This window comes from Triturus cristatus, chromosome 6, assembly GCF_964204655.1.
Source record: "Triturus cristatus chromosome 6, aTriCri1.1, whole genome shotgun sequence".
In the NCBI taxonomy this organism is placed as follows: domain Eukaryota; kingdom Metazoa; phylum Chordata; class Amphibia; order Caudata; family Salamandridae; genus Triturus; species Triturus cristatus.
The window spans coordinates 971,568,866-971,595,101 of record NC_140589.1 but is presented as its reverse complement, the minus strand read 5'-3'; the positions used below and the strand labels follow the sequence as shown (position 1 = coordinate 971,595,101).

Here is a 26,236-nt window from a genome sequence, read left to right as displayed (position 1 = left end):
GGTCTGAGTGCTGTGGTTCGGGGCTTAGAGAGAGACTGGGAGGCTGTGCATGTTCTCCACCCAGGTTGTGCCAAGACAGCCAGCCAAACCGCCATATGCACTTAAGAGAGTGCCCACCACTCCTCCCCCCTTGCTCCTGTGACAGCCCAGCCCCAACCCTAACCAGCTGAGCCACAACAGGAAAATAAAATGATAATAACATTGCGTTATTATTTTATTTGTCCTTTTTAAACTGCTTACTGAGCAGTGGGACGACGCTCCGAGGAGCCACCGCTGCCTCTCATAGAATTTACGATTGCAAAGCATTGCGGGAAAACATTATTTCTTGTTGAGCGTACCCATTGTAATCGGGGCACTCTTAATGTGGGTTGTATTAGCTACGCCAATAGCCTTCCGACCCATTCTCCCTCTTCGTGTGATCGTGGCATGTACTCCATATAGTTATGACAACTTCACGTTTCTATAATCGTGTGTCTCAGGGTCTATTTCATTCCAAATGGCTAAACAAATGGATGCGGTATCCAGAGGCTGATGAAGTCTTTCCAGTCCCTGAGACTTCAGAACAGGAGGCCAGCTCGATTTCAGGCCCTTGGAGATACTCAGCACAAGTAAAGAAAATTCAGTCCAGTCCTTTCACTGCTTAAGGCAGAAGAAGTAACTGCAGGCCAACCCAACAAAGCAAAAGCACAGCAAATGGGCAATGCTCCTCCTGGCTGCTCTTCTTCTAGGCAGGTTCCTGGATTCCAACGAGTTCTAAAAGTCTGGGCCCCTCTTTTTATACACAAAAATCCATTGTTCTCTGAAGGCAGAGAGTGCTTGTACCCAGCCAAAACCAGTTCTGTGGGCCACTTTGCAAGTGCACAACAACCTTCATTGTCAGTGTGAGCCTTGGCTCCAGACACACCACGGGGGGGGGGGGGATGGAGCAATCATTGTGTAAGGCAGGCACAGCCCTATTCAGGTGAAGGTGCTACTCCTCACACCACTCCAGATGCAGACCAGGCCTGTTCAGCCAAGCCCTGACTCATCAGGCTCTCTGGAGCCACTGCCCCCCTCCAGCCCAAGTCATCCAAAGCCAGACATGCAATACACAAACCTAGCAGAGGCATACTGGATGGCTAAGCAAGAAAATACCTACTTTCTAAAACGGGTATTTTCAAACACAGAATGTAAAATTCACCCTCACTAAAAGATGCATTGTAACATTCTGAGTTCAGGTATATCAAACTTTATTTTCCTACCTTGTTCCCAGGGGTAGTTATGTTTATAAATTGTTATAAACAAACTCCCCATTCTTTCCTGTGGGAGCAGGTACCCTTGCAATAGTGAAAAAAGAAATTGGCAGTATTTCACTATCAGGACATACCACACACATCAGGGCATGTCCTACCTTTCACATACAATGCACCCTGCCCACAAGGGCACGTTGGGCCTACCATAGGAGTGACTACCATGTAAGCACAGAGAAGGTTAGGGACTGGCAAGTGTGTGGCTCTGCAATGGCAGGCCAGAGTTACATTTACAGGCTGCTTGTGTGGGTGGCACAATCGAGTGCTGCAGCCCAGTAGCAGCATTTGACTAACAGGCCCTGCCAAACTCAGTGCACTTTACTAGGGACTGACAAGTAAATCAAATATGCCAATAATGGAAACACCAATCCATAACACAATTTACAACATGGGCACTGATCAGCAGTGAGAAAGTGCGCAGAGACACTAAGCCAGCAAAAAACGAGTCAAAACTGGGAGGTCAGAAAGCAAAAAGTCAGAGGAAACAAGTCAAAAGATGCTTAGTCTAACAGTGATCCTAAGTAAATATTTTCTCACCAAGCTCCCTTTTTGTTAATTATCACATATCAGAGCACCGTCAAGTATGAGTTTAGGATTTGCCCTGTACAAAGACCTCTCTTACATTTGATTTACTAAACTATAATTTTGTTCTGGGCTTAATAAGAATATAGGTCATTTATAGGGTACACATGACAACTGACTTGCCTCTTACTTCACTAGCAACACTGGCATCATGGCTGAGATAGTAATGTTACTCAGTTTCAGTTCACTTTAAAGACTAGCACATTCAAAAAAATAAGTAATCTGATGTACCAAGGTGTAACGTTTCTGCGTAGTAAAGAAATATATTTTTGGGATGGGTTTCACAACACATTACTATATTCTATCATGTTATGTGTTGCATGATTTACATGATACATATTTTTAGGCTCGGCTTGTGATGTAAGGGTCCATAGCGGCTTGGCTATTGCCGTTAATTTGTGAAGGTCGCCCATCTCTAGGACCCACATGAGCAAAACGTCCTGGAAAGTTGCCAATTGGCTCATGCAGTAGAAAAGCGAGATGGCTACACAAGGAATGCCGAAGCAGTTCAGCTTACATATATGCAATGGTCGAAGTGGGCAGGATCGGCAGGGCATGGCGTGCTCCTACTTTTTAAATCTAATAGAATCTGTTCCCCTAATTTTTTTTATTTTAAAAATGCGTCCAAGGATGGCAGAAATAGCCAAGGCCTATAGAAAAGGCTTGTCATTTGGAACAGGCGAGTGGGCATAGAAGGAAAAGGACAGTGTCCACTTCTCCTGCTCTGCTGCTGTCAGCTGCGCCCCCTCTCTTTCCTTCTCTTTCTGTCTCACTCCTCCTCACTTGCTGAAAAACATCGATTCAAGAACCAGCTCTTACCCTCTCTTTCCTTTACTTGTTACCCTTTGAAATGGATTAAAAAAAGAAACTATTTTGATAGAAATGTCGTCTTTCTCTGACATTTTTCTATTGCAAAGTGCAGCCTTGGAATGGAGAAAAAATAAGGTTAGAATTATGAAAATGAAATAACTAAATAAAGCAAGACAGGGTGGTCGCAAAGTGGCCAGATTGTTTTTATTCACACCCAAACACATTAGCACCACTTAACCGTTTCTCAGACAAGCGCTTCTTTTGTTTTCCCGCCTTTCTTTGGACAGAATTGTCTTTCCCAGGTAGGAAAGTGGACCATTCCTAGAAGTACTGCAATACCTGGTTGACCCGTGGAGTGGAAATCGTTTAATGTGATCTTTATCAGCTGTTTTCCTTATTTTAGTTCATAAAATGTGTACCGCAGCTCTGTGGTCAGGGATGTGGTCTTTTTAAACCATACTGCTTACTTTTTGTAAGGATATATGCAATGGACATTGAAGCGGATTCCATCTGGGCCAAGTAGTCATGTCCGTAACTGTTAAAGCAAAATAACTCCTTGATTTCTGAATGAGTGTAAAAGTGTAAAGGTAACCATGTGGTTCCTGCTTACATTTCACATACTTTACTTAATCTTGCATTCCCTATGAGTGTTTTCTTTTTCCAAGATGTTAATTCCACCCGCCCCCCCCCCCAGCAACATATTACTCTTGTCTAGTGCATAATTTGAATTGAGTCACTTCCAAGTGTTTATAGCGGGACACAATAGAGTTGTAGATGAAGGCAGTGTGCGTTTCTTCAGTAGGGCAGTATGGTTTTTAGTGGGGGAGAGTTTGTGGCAGTATGGAAAGAGTTGCAACTTTGGTACTGGGGAACCAGGTTCAACCTTCATTACCAGTCCACCAGACCACCCTCCTGAGGGACCACCTTCCCATGTCTTAGCACTAGCAGGTGGACCCTAGCGTTGCCAAGTGTGGGTTAACACTGAAAGCCTGTCCAGGACAACATGCATTGAAGTTCACCTCTGGTCTTGCACCAGGCCTACGAAGCAGCACACCCTAGAGCAAAAGTGCCTGTCACTGAGTACACAGGACCCTTGAGGCCAGCCCGCCTCACTCATTGCTACCTCCATTTGCCTTGTTTCAGCAGTAGTAGTGCAACTCACTGGGGATCAACAATGCAGGATTTGCACGCACATTAAACTAAGGGGCATATTTACAAGCCCATATCGCCACCATAACGTCACGAGCTTCGCCTTATTTACAAGGTAGCGTTAAGCCACTGAATGTGGCTTAACGCTGCCTTGTAAATAAGGCACCCTTTCACTCTATACTCAGCGTGAATGGGGAGGGCAGTCGGTGTTGCTGTAGGAGTTCCACCACAACACCCATTGATTTTGATGCTGCCCTATATTTACAAGGGTGGTGTAAATGTGGGGCAGTGCCAAAATTAACACCAAAAAAACACCTGGTCTTACCCTGGCAAAACGAGGAGAAATGCGTTATTTCTCTTTGTTTTTGCTGTTTCTACGTAAGCTGCATTGTGCAGCGCACATACAAACAGCAAAACACCATTTATTGTTTATGTGCAGGAAGGTGTCCCTTCCTGCACATAAACAATTTAAAAAAATATATATATAAATATATAATATATATATTTTTAGAAAAGAACAAAGGCGCTGCCAGACGACAGCACCCTTTTGAAGTTTAGGAATGCACTCACTCGTGTGCTTTTGATTCAAAGGCGCTTTATTAACAAAAACGCTACTTCACCCAACGCGTTTCACCTCCACCTGAGGCTTGAGTGATCAAGCCTCAGGTGGAGGTGAAACGCGTTGGGTGAAGTAGTGTTTTTGTTAATAAAGCGCCTTTGAATCAAAAGCACACGAGTGAGTGCATTCCTAAACTACGAAGGGTGCTGTCGTCTGGCAGCGCCTTTGTTCTTTTCTAAAAATATTAAACCGACTGTTCCCTGTCGGAAGGAATGCACCGCCCTGAAAGGGAGCGCCGGCGTCAAAACTGGGAAACCCTGGAGTAAATATATATATTACCTACTGGCGGTCGCCAGTAGGTAGTTATAGTTAGGACCACGTTTCCATAGGAAATCCGCAACATTCTATTTTGAATAACTTTGGCGCCGGTCGACGAATCCTCGCGAATTTTTCAAAATAGGTGGGGCGCTACGCTCCGCTCCTTCCCTGAAAGTCTCGGGGGGATTCGTCAAGCGGGGGCTGAGATAAAAGGGGGGTCACAAAACGCGTTTTTCCCATGCATTTTTCCATAGGACCTTTAGACAGGGCTACAGCCCGAACGGCTGAACAGAATTACTAGAAATTTGGCAGAGAGGTAGTCCTCAGGTCAAGGAAGTGCCTTTTGTAGGTTTGGTGTAAATCTGTTCAGTAGATTCTGAGAAAATAGCCTTTAAATCAATATATATATCTGAGCCAGCTTACGGTGCGCTTACGGTACGCTTACCGTACGCGTACGGTGGCGTGCGCGAGCGCGATTCTGATTGGCTCTTAGATCTTAGTAAACATTCGAATCGGCCGAAACCAGGAAGCAGCGGCCGCCATTTTCTCTCTCGCACTGAGAGTGATGTTTAAAATATAAAGCACAAAAACATGTAAAGGGGCTGTTTAGACAGCTCCCACACACATAGCAATGTTGAGGGAGTCCCCAAAGATCCCCCAAGGCCAAAAACGGAATTTTTATTTTTTCGCTAATTTCGCCGATTACGCTTACCGTACGCGTACGGTAAAAAATTATTTAAAAAAATAAATTATCCACACTCTCCCCACCCCGTGTGCAATTGGTGCCCGAAGGGCACCAATTGAGCATGGCTTATTAAAGATGAGTTAAACTAAAATATTTTAAAAAAAAAATTATCCACACTCTCTCCACCCCGTGTGCAAATGGTGCCCGAAGGGCACCATTTGTGCATGGCTTATAACAAATACGAAAAATTAAAATATTACCTTTCAAAACGAAGTGCATCATATGTCCTCCATGTGCGCACGGTGCGCGAAGCGCATCGTGCGTACATGGCCCATCTAGCGTAACGTGGGCACGCGGTGCGCGTAGCGCACCGCGTGCCCACCGTGCGTGCACGGCACTAACTGCGTAAAGTGGGCGCGCGGTGCGCGAAGCGCACCGCGTGCTCACTGTGCGCGCACGGTGCGCGCACGGAACGAACTGCGTTAAGTGGGCGCGCACGCCACGAATGGCGTAAAGTAACTTAGCATTTTAAAAAACGTACAAATTCACTGAAAAAACCATAGGTTTCACACACGTTATAGTTAGGAATTAGCATTTAAAAAACCTTGCAAATTCACTGAAAAAACCATAGGTTTCACACATGTTATAGTTAGCGGAAATTTTACTGATAAAAAACCAATGAAATTCCCCCGTTATAGTTAGTGCAGGCAACTATAACTCACGCGACCGCAATCTTCTGCTGATGACATATGTGTCTTTATGAAAAAAAAATATTTGTAATATATGTATAGCTAAAAATGTATAGAAGAAGACATGGGCAAATAAGTGTCTAAATACAGTATTAGCATCAGCAGAGGATTGCGGTCGCGTGAGTTATAGTTGCCTGCACTAACTATAACGGGGGAATTTCATTGGTTTTTTATCAGTAAAATTTCCGCTAACTATAACATGTGTGAAACCTATGGTTTTTTCAGTGAATATATATATATATATGCATTGCAACTTCTATGTGTGTTGCATTCTGCAACACACATAGAAGTTACAAAACACCATTGGTGATTGTTTGCCTTTGAAAGCTTTATGGATATTGTATATCCAATCTTTGTCAGGAAACTCTTACATTCAGTGGAGACTTGGCACTCTTCCGCTTAAAGTCTTCACTAGTAAATGGCAGCATCCCCGGGCATGTCATGCCCGGGCTGTACCTGTGGCGTGGAGGATGAACTCCATGTCTTTTTTTTTCTGTCCTGCATATATGAATTCCAGGAGATTCTGGCTGGTACCACTGTGTAGAAACTTGGGGTTCAAGCAATACCAACATGCATATAGAATTCTAAAGTCAGACACAGCGGGCCCTACAGTATTTGCAATTTGCAAATATCTCTCAGCCATGTGGCTTAAGCGGTGCAAATTAGTTGATATCCAATGCTAACTTGTAGCAAATTGAATTTTATGGAACTAATGGATTTTGACTCAGATGGTTTTAGGCAATATTATGCAATGAGATGTAATTTTTCTTTTTTGGTGTTAATTATGGATTTTAAAAAGTGTTGTTATATTGTTTATGTACCCTTTTATGACATTGTTGAAATAAAGGCTATTTGACTGACTGATTGTTTATGTGCAGGAAGGGACACCTTCCTGCACATATACAATCTTTCCCTGCAATGCAGGAACCCTTGCACAATGATGCAAGAGTACTTATGTTGGTGCTAGGCAACTGCAATTAGCACCAGCACAGGGTAAAACGCAGGGCGGCACAGTATTCTTGTAAATAAGGTGCAGCCATTCATTTCTGAAGTGGCGGAGTGCAGCCAACAAGGCTAATGCCGCGCTCCGTCACTTTATTGTGAATATGCCCCCTAGTTTGCATAATTCACGGTCTCTCTTCATGCACAGACACTTTTTACATGTGCTGTCTGCTTTGGGACCACTGGAATCATGCAGCAATGGAGTGCAAAATTATGTCATAGTGCTGACTAAAGTAAGCAGCAAAAATAAGGCTGCAGCATAATGCGCTGCATTTACTGATATTATTATTTTTACATTTCTGCACACACTAACAGTCTCTGCAAAGATTTAGCCTCATTAGTACCAGAGTAACAAACAACTGTAGCAGTGAGAAAGGTGACCAGTCAACCTTTACAAAGGGCCCTCCCCTTCGCAGCAACACGAGTCACATTTTTTAGTAACTTTTTGAGGTGTTTGAGCTACAAACATTCTTTTAGTCAAAATCTTCAGATTATGCAGCAGATGAGGATTTGGCAAATATGGCAGAGCCAAAGTTATGTGGAAAACATTTGCAAACTTGGATATTTTGTCATTCATGTTTGAACTACTCTTGTGAAAAGAGGGAGAAGTGCTGATGACAGAAACCACATAGCTTGGAGACAAATAGCATGTGATTGCACTTTTAAGCATATTTGGGACATTCTGTGATTGGTAACGTATCCCACTTTGTAAATGCACTTTAATGTCATAACACATATTAAACCTTAAATAAACGTGTGCATCCACTGATTGAATTAAATAACATATTAAACTGTAACTGGTCAGTAAAATGCCAAACAAATACTACAATTTGGGGGCTTCATTTACCTATTGCCTGAGGTTGGACTGACACGCATTTCCTACCTGTGGACACTATCACTGCTGGGGCCCTGACGCTGCTGTTCTCCCCGCCGCCATTGCCTGTAACACCATACGGCCGCTGTGGGGGAGGACTACAGCTCCCAGCTAGCACAGCGGTGACCAGCACCGCCCACTTCCTGCCGTGCGCGCCCAGAGGCGCTTAAAAACCAGCTACTTCCTCCGCGTTGCGGGACGCGCGCGGGCGGCGCCGGGCCAAGGGCGGGCCCGTTTAAGACCAGGTAAGACTGGGCCCCCCCTCTTATATTTGAACTTGAGACTCTAGTTATATTCCCTTATATATCACGCAAATTCATAGTTGTCTCTTTTTAGAACTTCTATTTGATAGTTTGTGGGGGAAGCAGGAGTAAAATTGCACAGGGGTCAGCACATGTCACTGGCCCAATCGACCAGTATATTACTAGGGCTAATGAGGCGATAAACCAAGGCATATCACTCCTGGAGCGTAGGGTGTCTCAGGATCTGGTCTTAGCCAAGCATTCATCAATGGGCTCTCTAGTTTTAGCCAAGTCACCCATTAATCCTAGGGAGAACAGACCCCTAATTGAAGCACGAGTAGAAACACATACTATGCCAAATTTGGCTGATCTTTCGGTATCCCTGCTACTCTCGGATACGCGCTTGAGAAGACGCCCGAACTTTTTTCGAGCCCGATGCAGGAGGATCATAACACAGATCATTCCAGGGGAAAGAGGGAGGGCGCTATATCAAAGCGAAAGAAGCCCAAGGAAGTGAAAAATCGTAAATCTAATAAAATACTTCCCATTATTCATATGCTAGGTAAAAATGCATCTACATTGAGTAGCTCAATCAATGTAGCAACAGATATGATAACCCTCTCTTTGAATCCATCAAATTCTAACGACCCTGGTAGTCTGGGTGAGGGCTGCAAAGTTTGTGAGGTAAACAACCAACTATTACTCAGATTGGGAGAACTTATCAAAATCTATATGCAGCCCATCGAACTATCCCTTTTAAATATCAAAAAGCAGATAGCTTCTATGAATGCAACTCCGAATATTCAGACGGGTGCCGGGTTGGTTAAACCAAGGGGGTCAAAAGCAAATAGAAAAAATTCAATGGGGGAGTTGCAAACCAAAAAAGTAGCCACTGATGGGCCAAACATAAAAACGAAGCCAACTCCAGCAGTATTGAAGAAGGTTATAGAGCCACTCAAAACCCCAGTCCCTTCTGACAATACTAAAGCTATGCCGGTTAAACCATCAGAGTCACTGTATAAAAATGATAAGACCAGGGATGGGGTTGGGTACCCAACACATCTACTACCAGAGGCAAGTCCATATGTTGTAATCATGACCGGAGTTTCCGAGCTAAGTCAAAATGCGGAGGAACCGACATGGTCTCTAAAAAATAAGGTACAGCATTGGCTTACTACCAATAGACCGCTGCCACCTCATTGTAGCAGCAGGATCTTAATGGTGCGCAGGGTACCCTGGATAGGAAATGAGAGCAAAAGGATTCGGGGGGATTGTGCCATAGTCAACTTTGACGACCCCCGAATGGCCGATCATATTTGCTGTTGGGATATGCGGGCAAAGAATGACGGAATAGAGACAAGAAGGCTTTCTTTTTTCTACCCCCCCACAAATCGATACAATGATGTCCCCGATTGGAGCAGGTCACAAGTAAGAAATTGGGATAGAAGAAGGGAGTGGGCTGATTGGTCAGGTCATGGAGGTGGTGACATAGCTCCTCTTGTAGGTTGGAGAGGCATACCAGTCACAAATAGGTTCAGCTGCTTAGAAGCAGTGGATTGACCACTATTGCGTACTGAACATGACCTTGAGGGCATTGAATTCCTTAATCCCAAACCCTTACAATCCTTGGCTAGCGCTATGACTAATACAAATATAGATATTAGTCATATGACCCCAGCGATGCAGACAACTGACCAAACAATCTCACAGGTCCCAGCTTTTTGTCCCCACTCCGTATCAGGGCCTAGTATTGCTCAGTCCATGACTTCTATTAATCTCATGCCTTCTCCAGTACTCATGCCTTCTATTGAATGCCTGGGTCCTCAAAATAGCGATGGCCATGATCCTAGGGTTACATTAAAGATTCTTAGTTGGAACCTAGCAGGTATCCATAGGAAATTATGCTCACCAGAATGGAATGCTTTAGTAGAGGCCCATAAGATCTGCCTGTTCCAGGAGACCTGGTGCTTAGAACCACTCCATCGAGTTGGGTAAGTTACATACTCTGTGCCTGCAGCACTCCCTAGAAATGGGAAGGGTCGCCCTTCGGGAGGTCTTCTCATCTGGGTAAGCATTTCCCTTAATTGCCGCATAACACCCAAGCATATTAATAGCCCAGATATTCTAGGAATTTCCTTGAGAGGTCCCCGCAGGGGGCTAACTCTCGATTCGTTTAACATATATGTTAGAGGTACCAAATTTGGGTCTATGTCCCCGATAGTGACCATTCTTGAAACAGAGCTTAGTGAAAATACTGTTGGTGCCCAAGTCCTGGTTGCGGGAGACTTTAACTGCACCTATGAGCCTCTCTTAACAGATGACATTCTGGAACTGGGTGAGGACGATGTTAGAAGGGGTATCCAAGCCCTAACTATTCCTCCGATTAAAAGATGGACCCAAAGTGCGATACAGTTAAATGCTCTAACATTGGAGTTTGGCCTAAGAGCCACAAATGGTCGTACAAACTCAGACCCTATGGGTGCTGCTACATTTAATAGACTCAACCACACCTCGAGGATTGATTACATTCTCCTAGATTTTTCACTGTGGGGTTTAGTACAGGATATGGTAGTTCTACCTACTGTTGAAAGCGACCATAATTCGCTTTCTTTGACTCCTAAAAAACCTTGGCCTAGCAAAACACTCGAAGTACCCTCTAAGCAAGCTCATAAAATTTCTGTCTCCTCTTGCGGCAGACGCTTGAAGTGGAATAAAGTTTCAGTTGATGAAACTAAACTTAATAATATCAATGAAAAGCTTAAAGCCTCACAAACGGAGTTGGATACTATTGATCCGGCCCTGCTAACAACTGGAAGGGTTACATCTATTTTCGAGGGAACACTTAGGTTTATTGGGGATGTTTTCTTGAAAAAGGTACATGTGGGTAGGAACATGGCAACCCGGAATCCAAGGAGCAAGCATGATTGGTACACATCTGCATGTAGACACGCAAAATCTCTTTTGATTGAGGCTATTAAAGGCAAATCCCAAGCCCTGATACAGGGTGCTAGGAAAGAGCATAAGCGAACATTGGCAAGTGCAAGAAAGGAGTGGGAAGAAGAGTATTGGCGCACCTTAAAAGAGGCAAGCTCTGAAAAAGATTCAAGGCGTTTCTGGGATACAATCAGAGCCAGAAATAGACCAGATAGCGACCTCATAACATGTAACATTACTAGCCAAGTGTGGGTTAACCACTTTTCTAAATTGTATAAACGCCAATCTGGAAATGTCACCACAGCTATACCCAATGATGAACAGGGCTGGGAGGTGGCTCTAGCAAACCCTGAATTCCCAACAAAAAGAGTAGAGCATGCTATTGGTACTACTATGCCCCAAAAGGACTGGGAGTCAGTTTCTGTAGACCCCGACTTCTCAATAAAAGAAGTAGAGTATGCCATTAGCACCATCATGCCCCAAAAGGCGGCTGGTCCAGATGGCATTCCCGGGGACCTGCTCCGCTCAGACATTCCGAAATGGGGGAAATTTATCTATTGCCTGCTCATTGCTATCTGCAGGGGTGCACCGATTCCCACATCCTGGAAAGGGGCGGAGGTTGTCCCTATTTTTAAAAAAGGGGCCAGGGACGACCCGTCGAATTATAGACCTATAAGCCTGCTGGATGTAACCCAAAAGGTAGTCGGCAAGGTGCTGTTGGTTAGAAAATTACAATGAATTAGCGAAAATAACGTTCTTTCTGACTACCAGGCAGGATTTAGAGCAGGCACTGGCACAATAGAACAAACCTTTAGATTGCTGCTAGTGTACTGGAAGGTGGTGGTCTTGGGCAAAGGCAGTCTTTATCTCGCGTTTATCGATTTAAAGACTGCCTTTGACCTTGTACCTAGGGAGACTCTCTGGAGAGTTCTTACTGACATGGGGATACCACATTACATTCTATTGCTACTTGTAAGGCTTCATGAAAATAGTTTTGCCCAGATAAGATGGGGTACAGAGGGAGAGAAAACTAGCAGAATCCCGGTAGAGAGAGGGGTACGCCAAGGATGTGTTCTAGCTCCCACCCTCTTTTCTTTGTATGTCAACGGTGTGGTGGAGCACCTGTTGAAAGATCCTTCAGATGAACCTTCCCTGGCGGGGGAGCGTATCCCCACCCTTCTCTTTGCGGATGATACACTCCTGCTGTCCAAATCACCAATGGGTCTTCAAAAACTACTCAATAACTTCCAGTCCTTTTGTGCAGAACGGGTCCTGGTAATCAATACTGATAAAACAAAATATCTTGTGATGAACCCCCCTAAAAAACCTGTGCGTCCCCCAAAGTTGAACGCCGTACCTCTGGGGAGGGTGGATGTATTTGATTATCCAGGCATCCGTTTGTCGCACAATATGCAGTGGGCTCCTCATTTATGTAAAATGTTGCTAGCCCACAAGAGGGTAACAGGGGCTCTTCTGAAGGAGCAGCGCTCCTGTGCCATTAGACCTATAGCCCCTGTTATTGAAATCTATGCAGCAAGGGGAGTAAGCTCTGCTCTTTATGGGGCAGAGCTATGGGGCTCATGCAACACTAGCGAATTGTCAAGATCTGAGAGGAAGTTTTGTAGGGCCATCATGTCACTTCCCCAGGGAACTCCCATGATCCCATTAATGCTTGACCTAGGTTGCCGCCCTATTGGTGATTTGGCAAAGTTCCGGCCTTTACTTTTATGGGCCCGGTTGTGGCGAGCCCCGGAGCTTGCCAAGTATGCCAAAGGCCTCTCTGAAGTAATGTCACTCCTTGGGTGGCATAGGATAAAATGGCTGAGAGATATGAAAGCCCTCCTGTGTAACTTGGGTTTAAGTGAAGCTTGGGTAAATAGATCTTCCCCCAAAGGCAACACTCAAGAGCTTGTATTGGAAATGGATTGCAACCCAACGGAGTACTAATTGTACATTGGGTAGACTTACGGAGGACTTTCTGAAATTTAAGGATTTGCCGATCCGGAAACTCTACTTAGACATTATTGAGACACCATTTGACAGGACCCTTTATTTCAAATTTAGGACTGGGACTCTTCTACTACATGCTTTTACATCTCGGTGGAAATCCCCAGCACAGATGACAGAATTTTGCCCTATTTGCATATCCAGACAAGAGACAGTGGCACACTTTCTGTTTGAATGCCAGGAGTATGCACAACCAAGAAGAAGATGGCTCAAGCAATTGTGTCGTTTGTTGGGAACCAGGCATCATATTGAGGCACTACGCATTTTAATGTCGGACTCTCGCCCATTGTATGTTTGTGCCCTTTCCAAATTCTTATCATGGGCCTGGTGCATTAGAAGCAAAAGGCTTAAAGGAAATGTTTAATCTTTTTTTAAATATTTATTTATGATGTGCTTCTTTTATTTGAAAATCAAGTTTTTTAAGGTTAAATGTAATCAAATTCTTGCTTTTGTTTTCCTCTGAAGCTTTTATGATAAGTTTTTTATCGAAATAAAGCCTTTGACTGACTGACTGATATGCTACAAACATTCTTTTAGTCAAAATCTTCAGATTATGCAGCAGATGAGGATTTGGCAAATATGGCAGAGCCAAAGTTATGTGGAAAACATTTGCAAACTTGGATATTTTGTCATTCATGTTTGAACTGCTCTTGTGAAAAGAGGGAGAAGTGCTGATGACAGAAACCACATAGCTTGGAGACAAATAGCATGTGATTGCACTTTTAAGCATATTTGGGACATTCTGGGATTGGTAACGTATCCCACTTTGTAAATGCACTTTAATGTCATAACACATATTAAACCTTAAATAAACGTGTGCATCCACTGGTTGAATTAAATAACATATTAAACTGTAACTGGTCAGTAAAATGCCAAACAAATACTACAATTTGGGATGTTTTGTGCGTTCTGGCAACACCTCTAACTCCGCCCACTGACCCAATCCTGCGGTTATTCCCGCCCTCTAATTCTCCGCCCACAGTTCCCCAACTTTATTTCGCCTACTTCGACCACTGCTTAAACGAAACAAGTAAAACCTAAAATTCCTACATACAGTATCACCGTGCGCTGCGTCACCCCAGCCTTCTATACAAGAAGCCCGTTGGTCAGGTGTGGAAAGAGCAGCGCTAGCCCCCTGCTCAACCTGTCGCCTTACCTTCAGCTGTCCCACCAGCTTCATGAACTGCAGCAAGTGCTTCATGCCGCACACTGGAGTTTGCAGCCGCTGCGGTGCACGTTGGGAGCAGCAACAGAGAACACACGGAAAGAGGTTTACCGGCTGCCACCCTGCCAGAAACACGACGGTGGTAGGACCCTACGAAACGCCGAAAAGCCGTCTCGGCTTCACGCAAGCGCAGTACCGAATTCTTTATCGACCGGAAAAGTAAACACCAAGGACGACAATTAACATATATGCTAAGACAGCTTTGAGAAGACGCGCAATAATTTTTACGAAAAAAATACCAATTTCGCTGCAGTTTAAAATAAATGATTCTCTTACTGCCTCGAAACTAAAAGTTCACATAGGACCGGTATTTTCTTCTGTTAATTAGAAACTTTACTACGAAAATGTACTCGGTTCCATTAATCACGATACAATCAACACGACCCTAAAACTCGGATAATACCGCCATTCGCAAGGCCGTATTAAACATGCAGATCACATGACCTGTGACATATGTGCACAAGCGTCGGGGACAGGCCCTTTTGGAGAGGGGGCTGTACAACAGTGACGTGTGTTCATTTGTTGCTGCAATAAAATTAAGGGACAGGATGCGTTTTAACTATAATTTGGGGAGATTTGTATCATGTTGTTTTAAATTAATTATTGAATGTAATGTGTGATTTTATTCTTTTAGCGTGTGACTGTTGAACATGTATCTTATATTCTGCATTTATGGTCATATTTGACGGAATAAAGATACTTTTGACTTTGATAGGCATACTCTAGCGCACCGTTTGATTTGTTTTGTTGAAATGTTGTATTCCTCTCAATTATCTTTGGGAGGAATGTTATGTCCGCGAGGACACGTCTTAGAACAGCCCGCTGGCCTAGAGGGTTGTAACTCTTGTCTTACACACACCGTTCCTCGCTCATGTTGCAGGTCATGTGACTTGACTGGCAGAAGAAAGTTGGGCGAACGTGCCTGTATTCCAGTTACTATTTAATGTTGCCTTGGTGTCCTACTTCCACGCAGCACGGCTTGCACCAACACAGGGAACAACCGTGTGCTGCTCCACATAAATTAAGTAGGGAAACGACTGCATATAAACTGGTTTCAGTGTATTAAAAAAATAACAGAGCCTGGTTGTGTTGGCATTCACCTCTAAACCCCTCTCTGGTTAGTTACGGTCAGACTGCCTGGCAGCAGTAGAAGGCCATTTGAAGCACAGAAGTTTGCATGGACCAAAAAAGGAATTTTGTTCTCCACCGCACCTGCGATTGCTTCGCTGTTTCTAAAGTCTGAAACTCCCACCTAATGTACTCGGTATTAATAAATGATGGGTACTTGTCAATACAAATTGTCAATAGAGTTGAAGGGGCAAAAAAGATGACGTGAATGATCCGAGTCAAATCAGTTCTACGTACGTAATAAGCGATGTTTGAAGAATTGTTTTGCATCTTTGACCTTCGCTCACGTCCTCTTTTTTGCCCCTTCAACTGTATTGACAATTTGTATGGACAAGTACCAATAATTTATTGAAACCGAATAAATTAGGGGGGAGACTTTACCTTTTTGACTCTAGCGATTAACTCATTTGCTGAGCCAGTAGATGGCAGTGTTCAGCAATAATTTAATAACCTGAGCACCAAATCATTCTGTCCTAGATTGAAAGTGGCCGACCCAAGAGGGCAGTAGCGCACTGCAAAAAAGGCCGGGAACTTCAAGTAATAAAACCTTTATCTCGTGTGTGTAGAGGTGAAAAAGAGGGTTGCAAGAACAACAAGCATTTGCAATGCGATCGGTCTCGCCTTTGGGACCATAAGTATTTAGCTATGCAGCACATTAGCCTGGGTGCTGAAACATCTACTGTTGTTTAACATGGAGGGAAAGTAAGCACCAAACTGCGTGACACGCCAGGTATGGGAACACATGAGAGTAATATTGTCTTTCAGCCCGAAATGGTATAGTACAAAGCTCTGTTTTTAACATAAAAGCAGGGCCTTCGGTGGTCATATCACTGAAAATACAAGATTTGAAAAAATATTATTGTCTATGGGTGCTCGTGGAAGATAATGTAGATTTTCCTAATAGATTATAACGGAAAGTCTTAATTTTATTAAAGACACGGAGGCGAGTATTATGCTTACTTTTCTTGCTTTATTCCAATAGCAGCAAGATAAAACTACGACTCCCAGAAGGCTTGGTGAAAGAACTACCAGCCAATGGGAAACAAAGAAACAAATACTGACCAATCACAACCAAGGTAATAGTATAAGGTCTATCGTGACTGCGAACAGCCCTCTTTTCTTATGCGAGCAATTACAGAGAATGCAAAAATAAAGGAGAAACAGAGAACAAAATGCATAAAGTCAAAGTCCACGTAAAAAGTTCTTTTCCGAAGACCACCAGAGGAGACTCGGAGAGAAGGTCAAATCCAAGGACGGAAGGTGACGTCACAGAAGGAACGATCTTGGTAGAATTCATGATGACCTCAGGATGATGCCGGTGGCAGCGCAGGAGTTCCTGTGGGGAGGGAGAACACCAGTTAGAAGTGTTGTGGCGGGATAATACTCGCCTCCGTGTCTTTAATAAAATTAAGACTTTCCGTCATAATCTATTAGGAAAATCTACATTTTATGTCAAGACCGGAGGCTCCTATTATGCTTGTTTAAAGCATATCAACCACCAAAGAAGAAGCAGTAATAACAGGTTTGCAATAAAATGTACGGAACACTGTATCATTAGACCAATCTGCTGCCTTCAGGATATCCTCCAGACGGGAGCCAGCCCAAAAGGCTTTAGAAGCCATGGCTCCTCTAGCGGAATGAGCTCCGAAAACGGAGACGTCAATACCGGCCAGGGACATGACCCAACGAACCCAACGGGCCAAAGTAGCAGCAGAAACAGGATGAAAGGGTTTACGAAAAGAAATCAGGAGTTGGGAGCTGGAGGAAGTCCTGAGAGCAGAGGTCTTACTTTCATAAACTTTTAAACATTGACCTACACACAACTTGGGATTGGAGGGAAAATAGGGATAGAACACAGAATGTAAATTGGTCTTGGTACGTTTGTGAATATGAAACATCACACCGGTAGGAGTAAACTGTCTAGAAGAAACATCTAAGGCTTTCACATCAGATACTCGTTTAATGGAAATTAAACATAATAACATAGTAAGTTTAGCTGAAATCATTTTCAAAGAAAGAGCAGAATTGTCAGGCCAGTCAGAAAACAACTGCAAAACCAAATTGACATCCCATAAACTAGAATACTTAGCCAAAGGCGGTTTTGAAAAACGAATTCCTCTTAGCAATCTGCATACCAAGGGATGAGCCCCCGCAGGTTTTCCATCAATGTGGGCATGATTGAGAGAAATGGCAGATCTGTATAGGTTGATGGTACGATAGGATTTGCCGGAGCTAGCCTCAGAGGCTAAGAAATTAACCATAAAATTTAAAGAGGCTGAAACGGGATCGACAGATTTTTGTAGACACCAGCTTGACCAAAGAGACCAGGCGGACTTGTAAGCCTTGGAGGTGCCTGGGGCCCATGCCCGACTAATAAAGACTGAAGCTTCCTGTGAAATGATGAAATCAGAAGAGGAAGGCTGGAGATTTTCCAGGCGGACAACGTCAGAGACTGGTCGACCACCAAAGGATGGGGGTTGCCCTGAGGATCCGAGAGAAGATTGGGAAAAGGAGAAAGAAGGACGGGAAAGTCTACCGCCAATTCCAGGAGTGACGGGAACCAAATCTGGGACTGCCAAAAGGGAGCTACTATCACCAGAGACGTCATTTGGCGACGCACTTGCGATAGGACTCTGTTGATCAACAGAAAAGGAGGAAAGGCATAATTGAGGTGAAGGGACCAATCTTGGAGGAAGGCGTCGGTCGCCAGAGCCAAAGGATCCGGACGCCAGCTGAAGAAATGGGGCAACTGGGAATTGAGTCGGGAAGCAAAGAGGTCTATTGAGAAAGGACCCCACAACAGAGAGAGGGAGAGAAACACGGAGGGAAGAAGCTTCCAATCGCTGGAATCCCAGAGGAAGCGAGAATGCCAATCGGCCACAGCGTTGAGGTCCCCTGGGAGGTATTCCGCAGAGAGCGATAGTTTGTTGGAAAGGCAAAATTCCCAAAGACTTTTTGCTAGATCTGCTAGAGCCTTCGATTTTGTGCCACCGAGATGGTTTATATAGCGAACCGCAGAAACATTGTCCATGCGAAGAAGGATGGTACAACTTACTTTGTCTTTTGCCAGACTCTGGATTGCAAAGGAACCTGCAAGCATCTCTAAACAGTTGATGTGCAATTTGGACTCCTCTTTTGACCATGTACCGCCAGTCGATATTGGTCCACAACGGGCGCCCCAACCCGTCAGGCTTGCATCGGATTCTAATACAAGATCTGGGGCGGAAGCGAAAATGGTTCGACCGTTCCAGGCCTCCAAATGGTTTAACCACCATTGCAGTTCCAGGTGAGATTCGAGATGTAATTCTATGTGATCGGAATATGCGAGACCTTGTCGAAGATGCCTGATCTTTAGGCGTTGAAGAGCACGATAATGAAGGGGACCTGGGAAGATAGCCTGAATGGAAGCCGATAGCAGGCCGACTATTCTCGCAAGGGTCCTGAGAGAAATGAGTGGACGGCGCAGAACCTGGGAAATCTCCGTTTGAATCGTGGAGATCTTGGACTGTGGAAGAAACAGAGAAGCCAAGGGAGAGTCTATGCGGAACCCCAGAAACTCCATACTCTGAGACGGGATGAGGGAGGACTTCTCTAAATTGAGAAGAAAGCCCAACTCCAATAGAAGAGAGCGGGTAGTGTTGAGATCGTGCAATAATGCCAGTTTGTCTAGGTTCATGAGAAGAATGTCGTCGAGATAAATGATGAGTCTGATCCCCAGAGATCTTAGATAAGCCACAACGGGTCTCATTACCTTTGTGAAGCACCAGGGTGCTGAAGAAAGACCGAAGGGTAGAGATCGAAAACGATAAGTGACGTTTTGCCATTGAAATTGGAGGAATTTCGTGTGGTATTCGTGAATAGGAATAGAAAGATAAGCGTCTTGGAGATCGATGCGGACCATCCAATCGTTTTGACGCAAGGTGTCTCGTAAATGAAGAATTGTCTCCATTTTGAAGTGGCGATAAACCACAAACTGATTGAAAAATCTGAGATTGATCACCGGTCTCATCTTTTTGTTCTTCTTCTGAACAAGAAAAAGGGTGCTGAGGAAACCTGAGGGATCGAAGGGGGAAACGAGAATAGCTCTTTTGGAGAGAAGGGCCTGTATTTCCGAGGAGACCAGAAGGGACATTTCTGTTGAGAACACTAGAGGGGCAGGAAGAACGTGTTGAAAAGGAGGAGCGTAAAGCTCGATACGATAACCTTGGACGGTGTCGAGAACCCATGGATCTGCAGTGAGAGTCTGCCACCTGTGAAGGAAAAGAGCTAAACGACCCCCAACAGGAAGAACTGCACTCACCTTGTTGAGAGTTGTTGTTGTTGTGGCGGAAACCACGTTGGCCCCTGCCTCTGTAGCCCCGACCTCTTTGGGGGTAAAATTGGGGCTTGAAATCCTGTTGGTTGGAGTTGAAGGCACCACGGGAGCCTTGGGACTGGAACCCACGGCCGGTAGAGCGGCTCCTGCCTCTTCCGGCCCTGCCAAAAACCCGAGACGGGAAGACCTTTTTGATGGACTGCTGCGCCTTATCCAAGGAGGCAAAGGTGGTGACGAACCGACTTAAGTCTCTCACTAACGAATCTCCAAAGAGAAGACCATCGGCCTTGACACCGGGATCAAGGGGGGCAAGGTTGGCCAGCTTGGGGTCTAACTTGATTAAGAGGCCCTTGCGGCGCTCATGAGTTAAGGCCGCATTAGTGTTGCCCAAGAGACAAAAAGCGCGTTGGACCCACAGTGAAATCTCTTCTGGATTAAGTTCTGAGCCATCCAGGCGAGCTGATTCAGCCAAATCGAAAATGCGGGCCAACGGTCCCACTAAATCAAGCAGTTTGTCTTGGCAGGAAGACCAAGCCTTGTCCACCCCTATGCGTGGGTCCTTGCCAAACTTTGAAAAGAAAGTGAGGAGAGGCTGATCAATAGCAGGGGTAGAAGTTATATGAGAAGGGAGAGAGGGCTTCGGACACTCGGACTTTAATTTAGCTCTTACAGTTTTGTCTAAAGGAAGACGAAGTCTGGAGGTGATATACTCTCCCACGTGGTCAATAGGGAACCATTCGGTAGAATTAGGGTGTCTGATAGAAGCAGGGTCAAAAAGAGGCGTACCCTCTGGGTCAAGCACCTGCTCCGATGCAAAAGCATCCAATTTTAATTTCTTAGGAGGGGACGACGGGTTTACAATGTCAAAAACATCATCAAGGTCAGTGGCGTCACCCATATCGTCATCTGTATCGTAAATAGTAGAAATGACCAATTTCTGTGGTACCTCCGGGTTGTTGGACTTGGCCTTACGCTTGCCAGCTAGACTTTTTAACCCCTCCTGAGTAGGAGGCCTGGGAGGAACCACGTCCTCTGTCATATATGAGGAAGACTCACCAACCACTTTTGACGCCAAAGAAGAAACCTTGGAGTGTACCACTGTAAGTTTTCTGCTATCCCCCGCAGATTGGGCCATTGCTTTGGTCATTAAACTCAAGAGAGAATTCTCCATAGTCTTGGAAAAACGCTTCATAGAAGCCTCAACAGCAGTTTCCACTGAGGAATTAATAAAAGAACTTAAATCCTCTTTAAACTCATCACCTTCATTGTCATTAGGCTCATTTGAGACTTGCATGGTAAAATATATTGAGAAAGCTGCACAAACCCGAAGAGAAAGGGTTAATTGTGAGGAAAAAATAATGGGCGTGTGAAAAGGAGGAAAACCCCTCCCTCTGGGGGCGTGTAAGCCAGGGAACAGGAAACCAGAAGAACTGAGGAAGCAAAGCGAGTGAGCCGATACCAGCTGCGTCGAGCTGAGGAGAAGTTCCGGAGCGCTGCGCCACCGTTTGAGAGAGCGAGCGGTGAGAGAGGCGCGCGTGGGGCAGAGAAAGCGTGTAGAGCGCGTGGGGGGACGGTAAAGTCAAAGGCATAAACTCGCGTAGGTGCGCGAGGTAAACAGAAGCAGCGAAGATACGCTGTAAAGCTCAGCAATACAATACACAGAGCACAATTCAATAAACTTAAGTCACAATTAATGGTAATGACAGAAAAAGGTACTTATCTTGACTGCGAGCAGCAAGAAAAGAGGGCTGTTCGCAGTCACGATAGACCTTATACTATTACCTTGGTTGTGATTGGTCAGTATTTGTTTCTTTGTTTCCCATTGGCTGGTAGTTCTTTCACCAAGCCTTCTGGGAGTCGTAGTTTTATCTTGCTGCTATTGGAATAAAGCAAGAAAAGTAAGCATAATAGGAGCCTCCGGTCTTGACATAAAATTTCTATTGACTGGAATCTAGAGAATGCTAAAGTGATTCTGGTATGTTACTGACCTCTGCTGGTCGTTTTCTATCAAGAAAGTTAAATAGAGGCAGTTGCCAGAAAAAAAAAAAAAGTCCCTCTGAAAGCAATTCTGGTATTTTACTGACCTCTGCTGGTCTTTTCCTATCAAAACAGTTAAATAGAGGCAGGTGAACAGAAAAAAGTCCCTAAGCAGAAGCAGACAAATCCTAGGGCTGATCTCCAGAGCCCACAAAGTACATACACATATTAGAATATACTATAGCCTTATAGCCCGCCGTATCGGGCTATACCGGCTATTAAAGGCCCGCTGCAGCGTTAAAGGCCCGAGCCGAAGGCGAGGGACTTTACCAAAAGCAGCGGGACTTTAATAGCGGTATAGCCGTGCTACGAAGGGCTATAAGGCTATTAGAACATTCTGCCACTAGAGGGCAGAATGTTCTAACAAATTAAACAAAGGCTTCTTGAAGCTCGAGGCGATTTAAATCCCCTCGAGCTTCGAGAGGCTTTTGTAAAACATTGGAATGTTGCTCTGCGGGCCTTTACCGGCCCGGAGAAGCACGGAGCACTCCATTGTCTACAATGGAGTGCTCCACATTCCAATGTTCTAATAAAGTATATACAACAAGAGGTCACAAATGCTCAACCTAAAAATGGAGTACAATTGGCTAGAATATGACCTTCCACCAGAGGAGATAAATAAAAAATTATGTTGAACGTATGTTGTGTGCATGCTTGCAGATGAGAGTGTGTTTCTGGAAGCGAGAGTGTAAGTGTGAATGTGTGTACGTGTAGGCATGTGTGTGAGTGAAGATCAAAGGGCATGTGGTGACACTTCCACTACCGTGACATTTTGGGTAATTGATGTCTATGAGTGTATGTGAGCGAAGCTTGTGCTGGTTCTGCTGCCATCTGTGCTGCCGCCTCCGATGTCGTACCGGTGCTTTGTGCTGGCAAAATCTGATTAAAGAATTTCATCATTGAAGGCCAAAAGACGGTTGGCTTTGTCAAAGTTTGTTTTCTTATCAATTCAAATCTTTAGATGATGTATGTCAATTAAGCCTTTCACCAGACCTTTCCCATTAAGTTTTTCATTTTAGGTTTTCCGGCAGAAGCCCAGGGGATACCTACCTGTATTTCTCCCTAGCTCTCCTTTTCTTATTCAATTAGCACTACAACTTTCATGAAAGAATGTCACAGTGCATTCCTTAACGGAAACCTAAGAAACGACACACGTTCTGTGAGGAGCCTTATGTTCATAATCCTAAAATACAGAAGAGGTAGAAAGGGTCATAAAACTCAAAGGTCTATGCCGCTTCTTTGTGTTCAGTTTGCGTTATCACTCTTTGAAATCAAACTAACTTGAAGTTAATCAAATGTGGGATGCTCCCCCATCCCCATTAAATGACAGTAAAGTGTATCTCATCTATATATTTACAAGCGCAACAGACCACCCTGGTTTATTGCCTGTTTTCATATGCAAGTAGAATACGAACACAGTGAGCCCAGTCATGCTGCGCCATCTAGAGGTTGGCGTGAAAAAGCGTTACTGGATTTCTATAGATTATATTATGGCCTGTTCCTCGCATTTGGCTCGTCATATTAATTTAATTTATGTAAAACTATTTCACGACGCTATAGACCTCTCTTGGGAGGCAGCACTCCCATTTGCGCTCAACCAAAGACATTATTGTTTATGAAACAGGCACCTAGCATTCGGAAGTCATTTGCTGGTGGTTAACCTTCAGCAATAAAAATAAATGGACGAGAAACCCAGACGCAGAAAGAATGATGTGCCATATAGCTTTCAATTGGCGTGCAATGTTTTCCGACACACTTAACGGAACCACCTAGCATGTGCAGGGCCGCAGACACTTCAAACCGACGCCCGTCCACAATGAAGCCCAGCCGGCCTCTTTGCAAGTTCAAAATGGACCGCGGCGAAGGATACGTAGAGCTAGACTGTGAACACGGACATATAGCAAGGCGTGAATGACGGAAGCAAGGCAAACTTTAAATGTGTTCTTTTGACACTTACAGGGCTTTAAGTGGGATAAAAAAAGGAGATCCACTGGGCCTGGCATAGGCAGGCAGGGGCAATCGGGGAGCAGGGGAGCCTATCGGAAGGGCTTCGCGGCGAATGGGAGAAAAAAGGACTTCCACTATCGGAAGGGCTTTGTGGCGGAATGGGAGAAAAAAGTGCTTCCCGGCTAATTAAAGGACAAAGTATGACGTCGCAGGTAAAAGATCCAGTCCGGGTGGGCGGGGCTAAAAGTGGACAGAGCAGTAACAAGGAGGGACTAAGAAGCCTCCTTTACAATCAGAAGCCAGCGTTTTGCATGGAAGATGACGCTACCCAATCAAAAAGAAGGGCGGGGCTTCAAGTCCCCTTCCAAAAGCTTATTGATTACAAAAAGCCCTCGCATGGCGAGGGCAGCGCATGTGCGCTGCTAACTCCAGTCGAGACCTTAAAAATATGATCTATTTGGTTTAAAGTTTCACAGAGGTGCATGTCAAAGTGATGTTAAACAGTGGTGTTGTGTTGAGCATACAAGTAAATTTGTATGACAGTGTTATCTTTGTTTAATGATGCGTAGACAGTGTTGTCATAATTTAAGTAGGTTTTAAAGAATATTATTGTAGTGTTATTTAAGAATGTCATGTTTTTATTGAATATATTTCCTTTTCTCATATATTACTGTTTGCTCCTTGTTTTTCTTATGTGTGAAAGATGTATTTCTGTCCTTGGCCATAGCATCTCGACTCCTAGGTGGACCCCATAGATTCATGTATGAGTTTATTTCTTGGGTCCTAGGATATCTGCCCCTGGGTGAACCCCATAGACACTTGTATGAATGGTGTGTGTCATGCTTTTCCCAGGTCTTATGTTCTCAGCTACTGGGAGGATCCCCATAGATCTATGTAAGAATTGTGTCTGTTGATTTTAAGGGTATTTTTGTTAACAATAGTCCCTAGCATAAACTTGAATAGGTAATATAATTTCACATAGACTTCAATGAGACCTATGTCAATTCCTCCTGTGTCCAGCCGGACAGAGAAGCATTTAATCTTGATTTTTTTGATTAAAAATTAAGGGTAGTGAAAAATGATGAAACATAGGCACAAGCCTGTACCAGTTTTCAACCAAGGGGGAAGGGGAACAAATTAAAAGAATAGGAGACAATACAAGACAGGCAAAAAGGCTTTGGAGCGATCAAGGCGGCTTACAATACAGTGATCAACATAAGTAGGCACTAGCCAACAGCTACCACAATACATTTACACAATGGATAACATGTGGAACTGTTCTAGAAAGTCGACGTGACGTTTCGATCCCTAGCTCCTAGTGTATTGGGATCATCATCAGGACAAAGAGATATATAACAATTGCCTGGTATGAGTGCAAAGCCGAGAGGGTGGGCTGGAATGAAGCGATCTACCAACGGTTATGGTGAGGTTATCATGGAGGCGCGTCTGGTAAGGTATCCAGAAGGCAGCGGCAATGGCTGTCCGTGATTCCGTAATTGGGCTCGAAAAAGTCTCGCGGTAAAGTCGGCTGTTCTTAGTCCACCGACCTTGATACATTGTCGAGACCAATCACGCCCTTCACGGACAGCGTCCGCAACTGCTGCCTGGACACCTCACCAGACGCGCCACTTTACCGCGAGACCCACACAATATCAAGAACAAGAGTTTAGTTGGAAAAGGGGGTCGTAGATAACCCCCGACCGTATTTATTAAGAAAATTAATCAAACAATGAATTTGAACAATTTTACAAAAATTTACGCAGACAATCATAGAATTGACATTTGATTACATTTGATATGTACAGATATCAGATGGCTATCCTTAACATAACTCTCTCTCTCACTCTCTCTCTCTCTCACTCTCTCTCTCTCTCTCACTCTCTCTCTCTCTGACTCTCTCTCTCTCTCTCACTCTCTCTCTCTCTGACTCTCTCTCTCTCTCTCTCTCTCTCTCTCTCTCTCTCTGACTCTCTGACTCTCTGACTCTCTCTCACTCTCTGACTCTCTGACTCTCTGACTCTCTCTGACTCTCTCTGACTCTCTCTGACTCTCACTGACTCTCTCTGACTCTCACTGACTCTCTCTGACTCTCTCTGACTCTCTGACTCTCTGACTCTCTCTGACTCTCTGACTCTCTGACTCTCTCTGACTCTCTGACTCTCTCTGACTCTCACTGACTCTCTCTGACTCTCACTGACTCTCTCTGACTCTCTCTGACTCTCTGACTCTCTGACTCTCTCTGACTCTCTGACTCTCTGACTCTCTCTGACTCTCTGACTCTCTCTGACTCTCACTGACTCTCTCTGACTCTCACTGACTCTCTCTGACTCTCACTGACTCTCTCTCTCTCTCTCTGACTCTCTCTCTCTCTCTCTGACTCTCTG

The 26,236-nt window shown here is 44.5% G+C and overlaps 2 protein-coding genes across 2 annotated transcripts in view; both read right to left on the bottom strand.

The window, feature by feature from the left end:
- The window catches only part of HDDC2 (HD domain containing 2), a 168,240-nt gene extending 153,367 nt beyond the window's left edge, over positions 1 to 14,873 (bottom strand). The window contains exon 1 of the mRNA XM_085611687.1: positions 14,357 to 14,873. Coding sequence (XP_085467813.1) covers positions 14,357 to 14,401 — 45 coding nt within the window. The 5' untranslated portion in view covers positions 14,402 to 14,873. The remainder of the gene's footprint in view (positions 1 to 14,356) is intronic.
- A 1,812-nt stretch (positions 14,874 to 16,685) lies between these two features.
- LOC146820868 (uncharacterized) lies at positions 16,686 to 25,409 on the bottom strand. The gene is made up of 4 exons (XM_085609756.1): positions 25,265 to 25,409; positions 19,854 to 21,182; positions 17,689 to 17,798; positions 16,686 to 16,889 (listed from the first exon to the last, which is right to left on the bottom strand). The coding sequence occupies exons 1-4, from the start codon at positions 25,407 to 25,409 to the stop codon at positions 16,686 to 16,688; spliced, it is 1,788 nt and encodes a 595-aa protein (XP_085465882.1).
- Between the last annotated feature and the right edge of the window lie 827 nt (positions 25,410 to 26,236).

Bases quoted from the DNA above. Each gene is read 5' to 3' on its own strand.
- LOC146820868 (XM_085609756.1), bottom strand. From the start codon at position 25,409: ATGTATCAAGGTCGGTGGACTAAGAACAGCCGACTTTACCGCGAGACT. The intron at 21,183-25,264 runs GTAGATCGCTTC...GGGTTTGTGCAG, and splicing joins TAACCTCACCATAACCGTTG to CTTTCTCAATATATTTTACC. The intron at 16,890-17,688 runs GTATGCAGATTG...CCCTCCCCACAG, and splicing joins CTGCGGGGGCTCATCCCTTG to GAACTCCTGCGCTGCCACCG.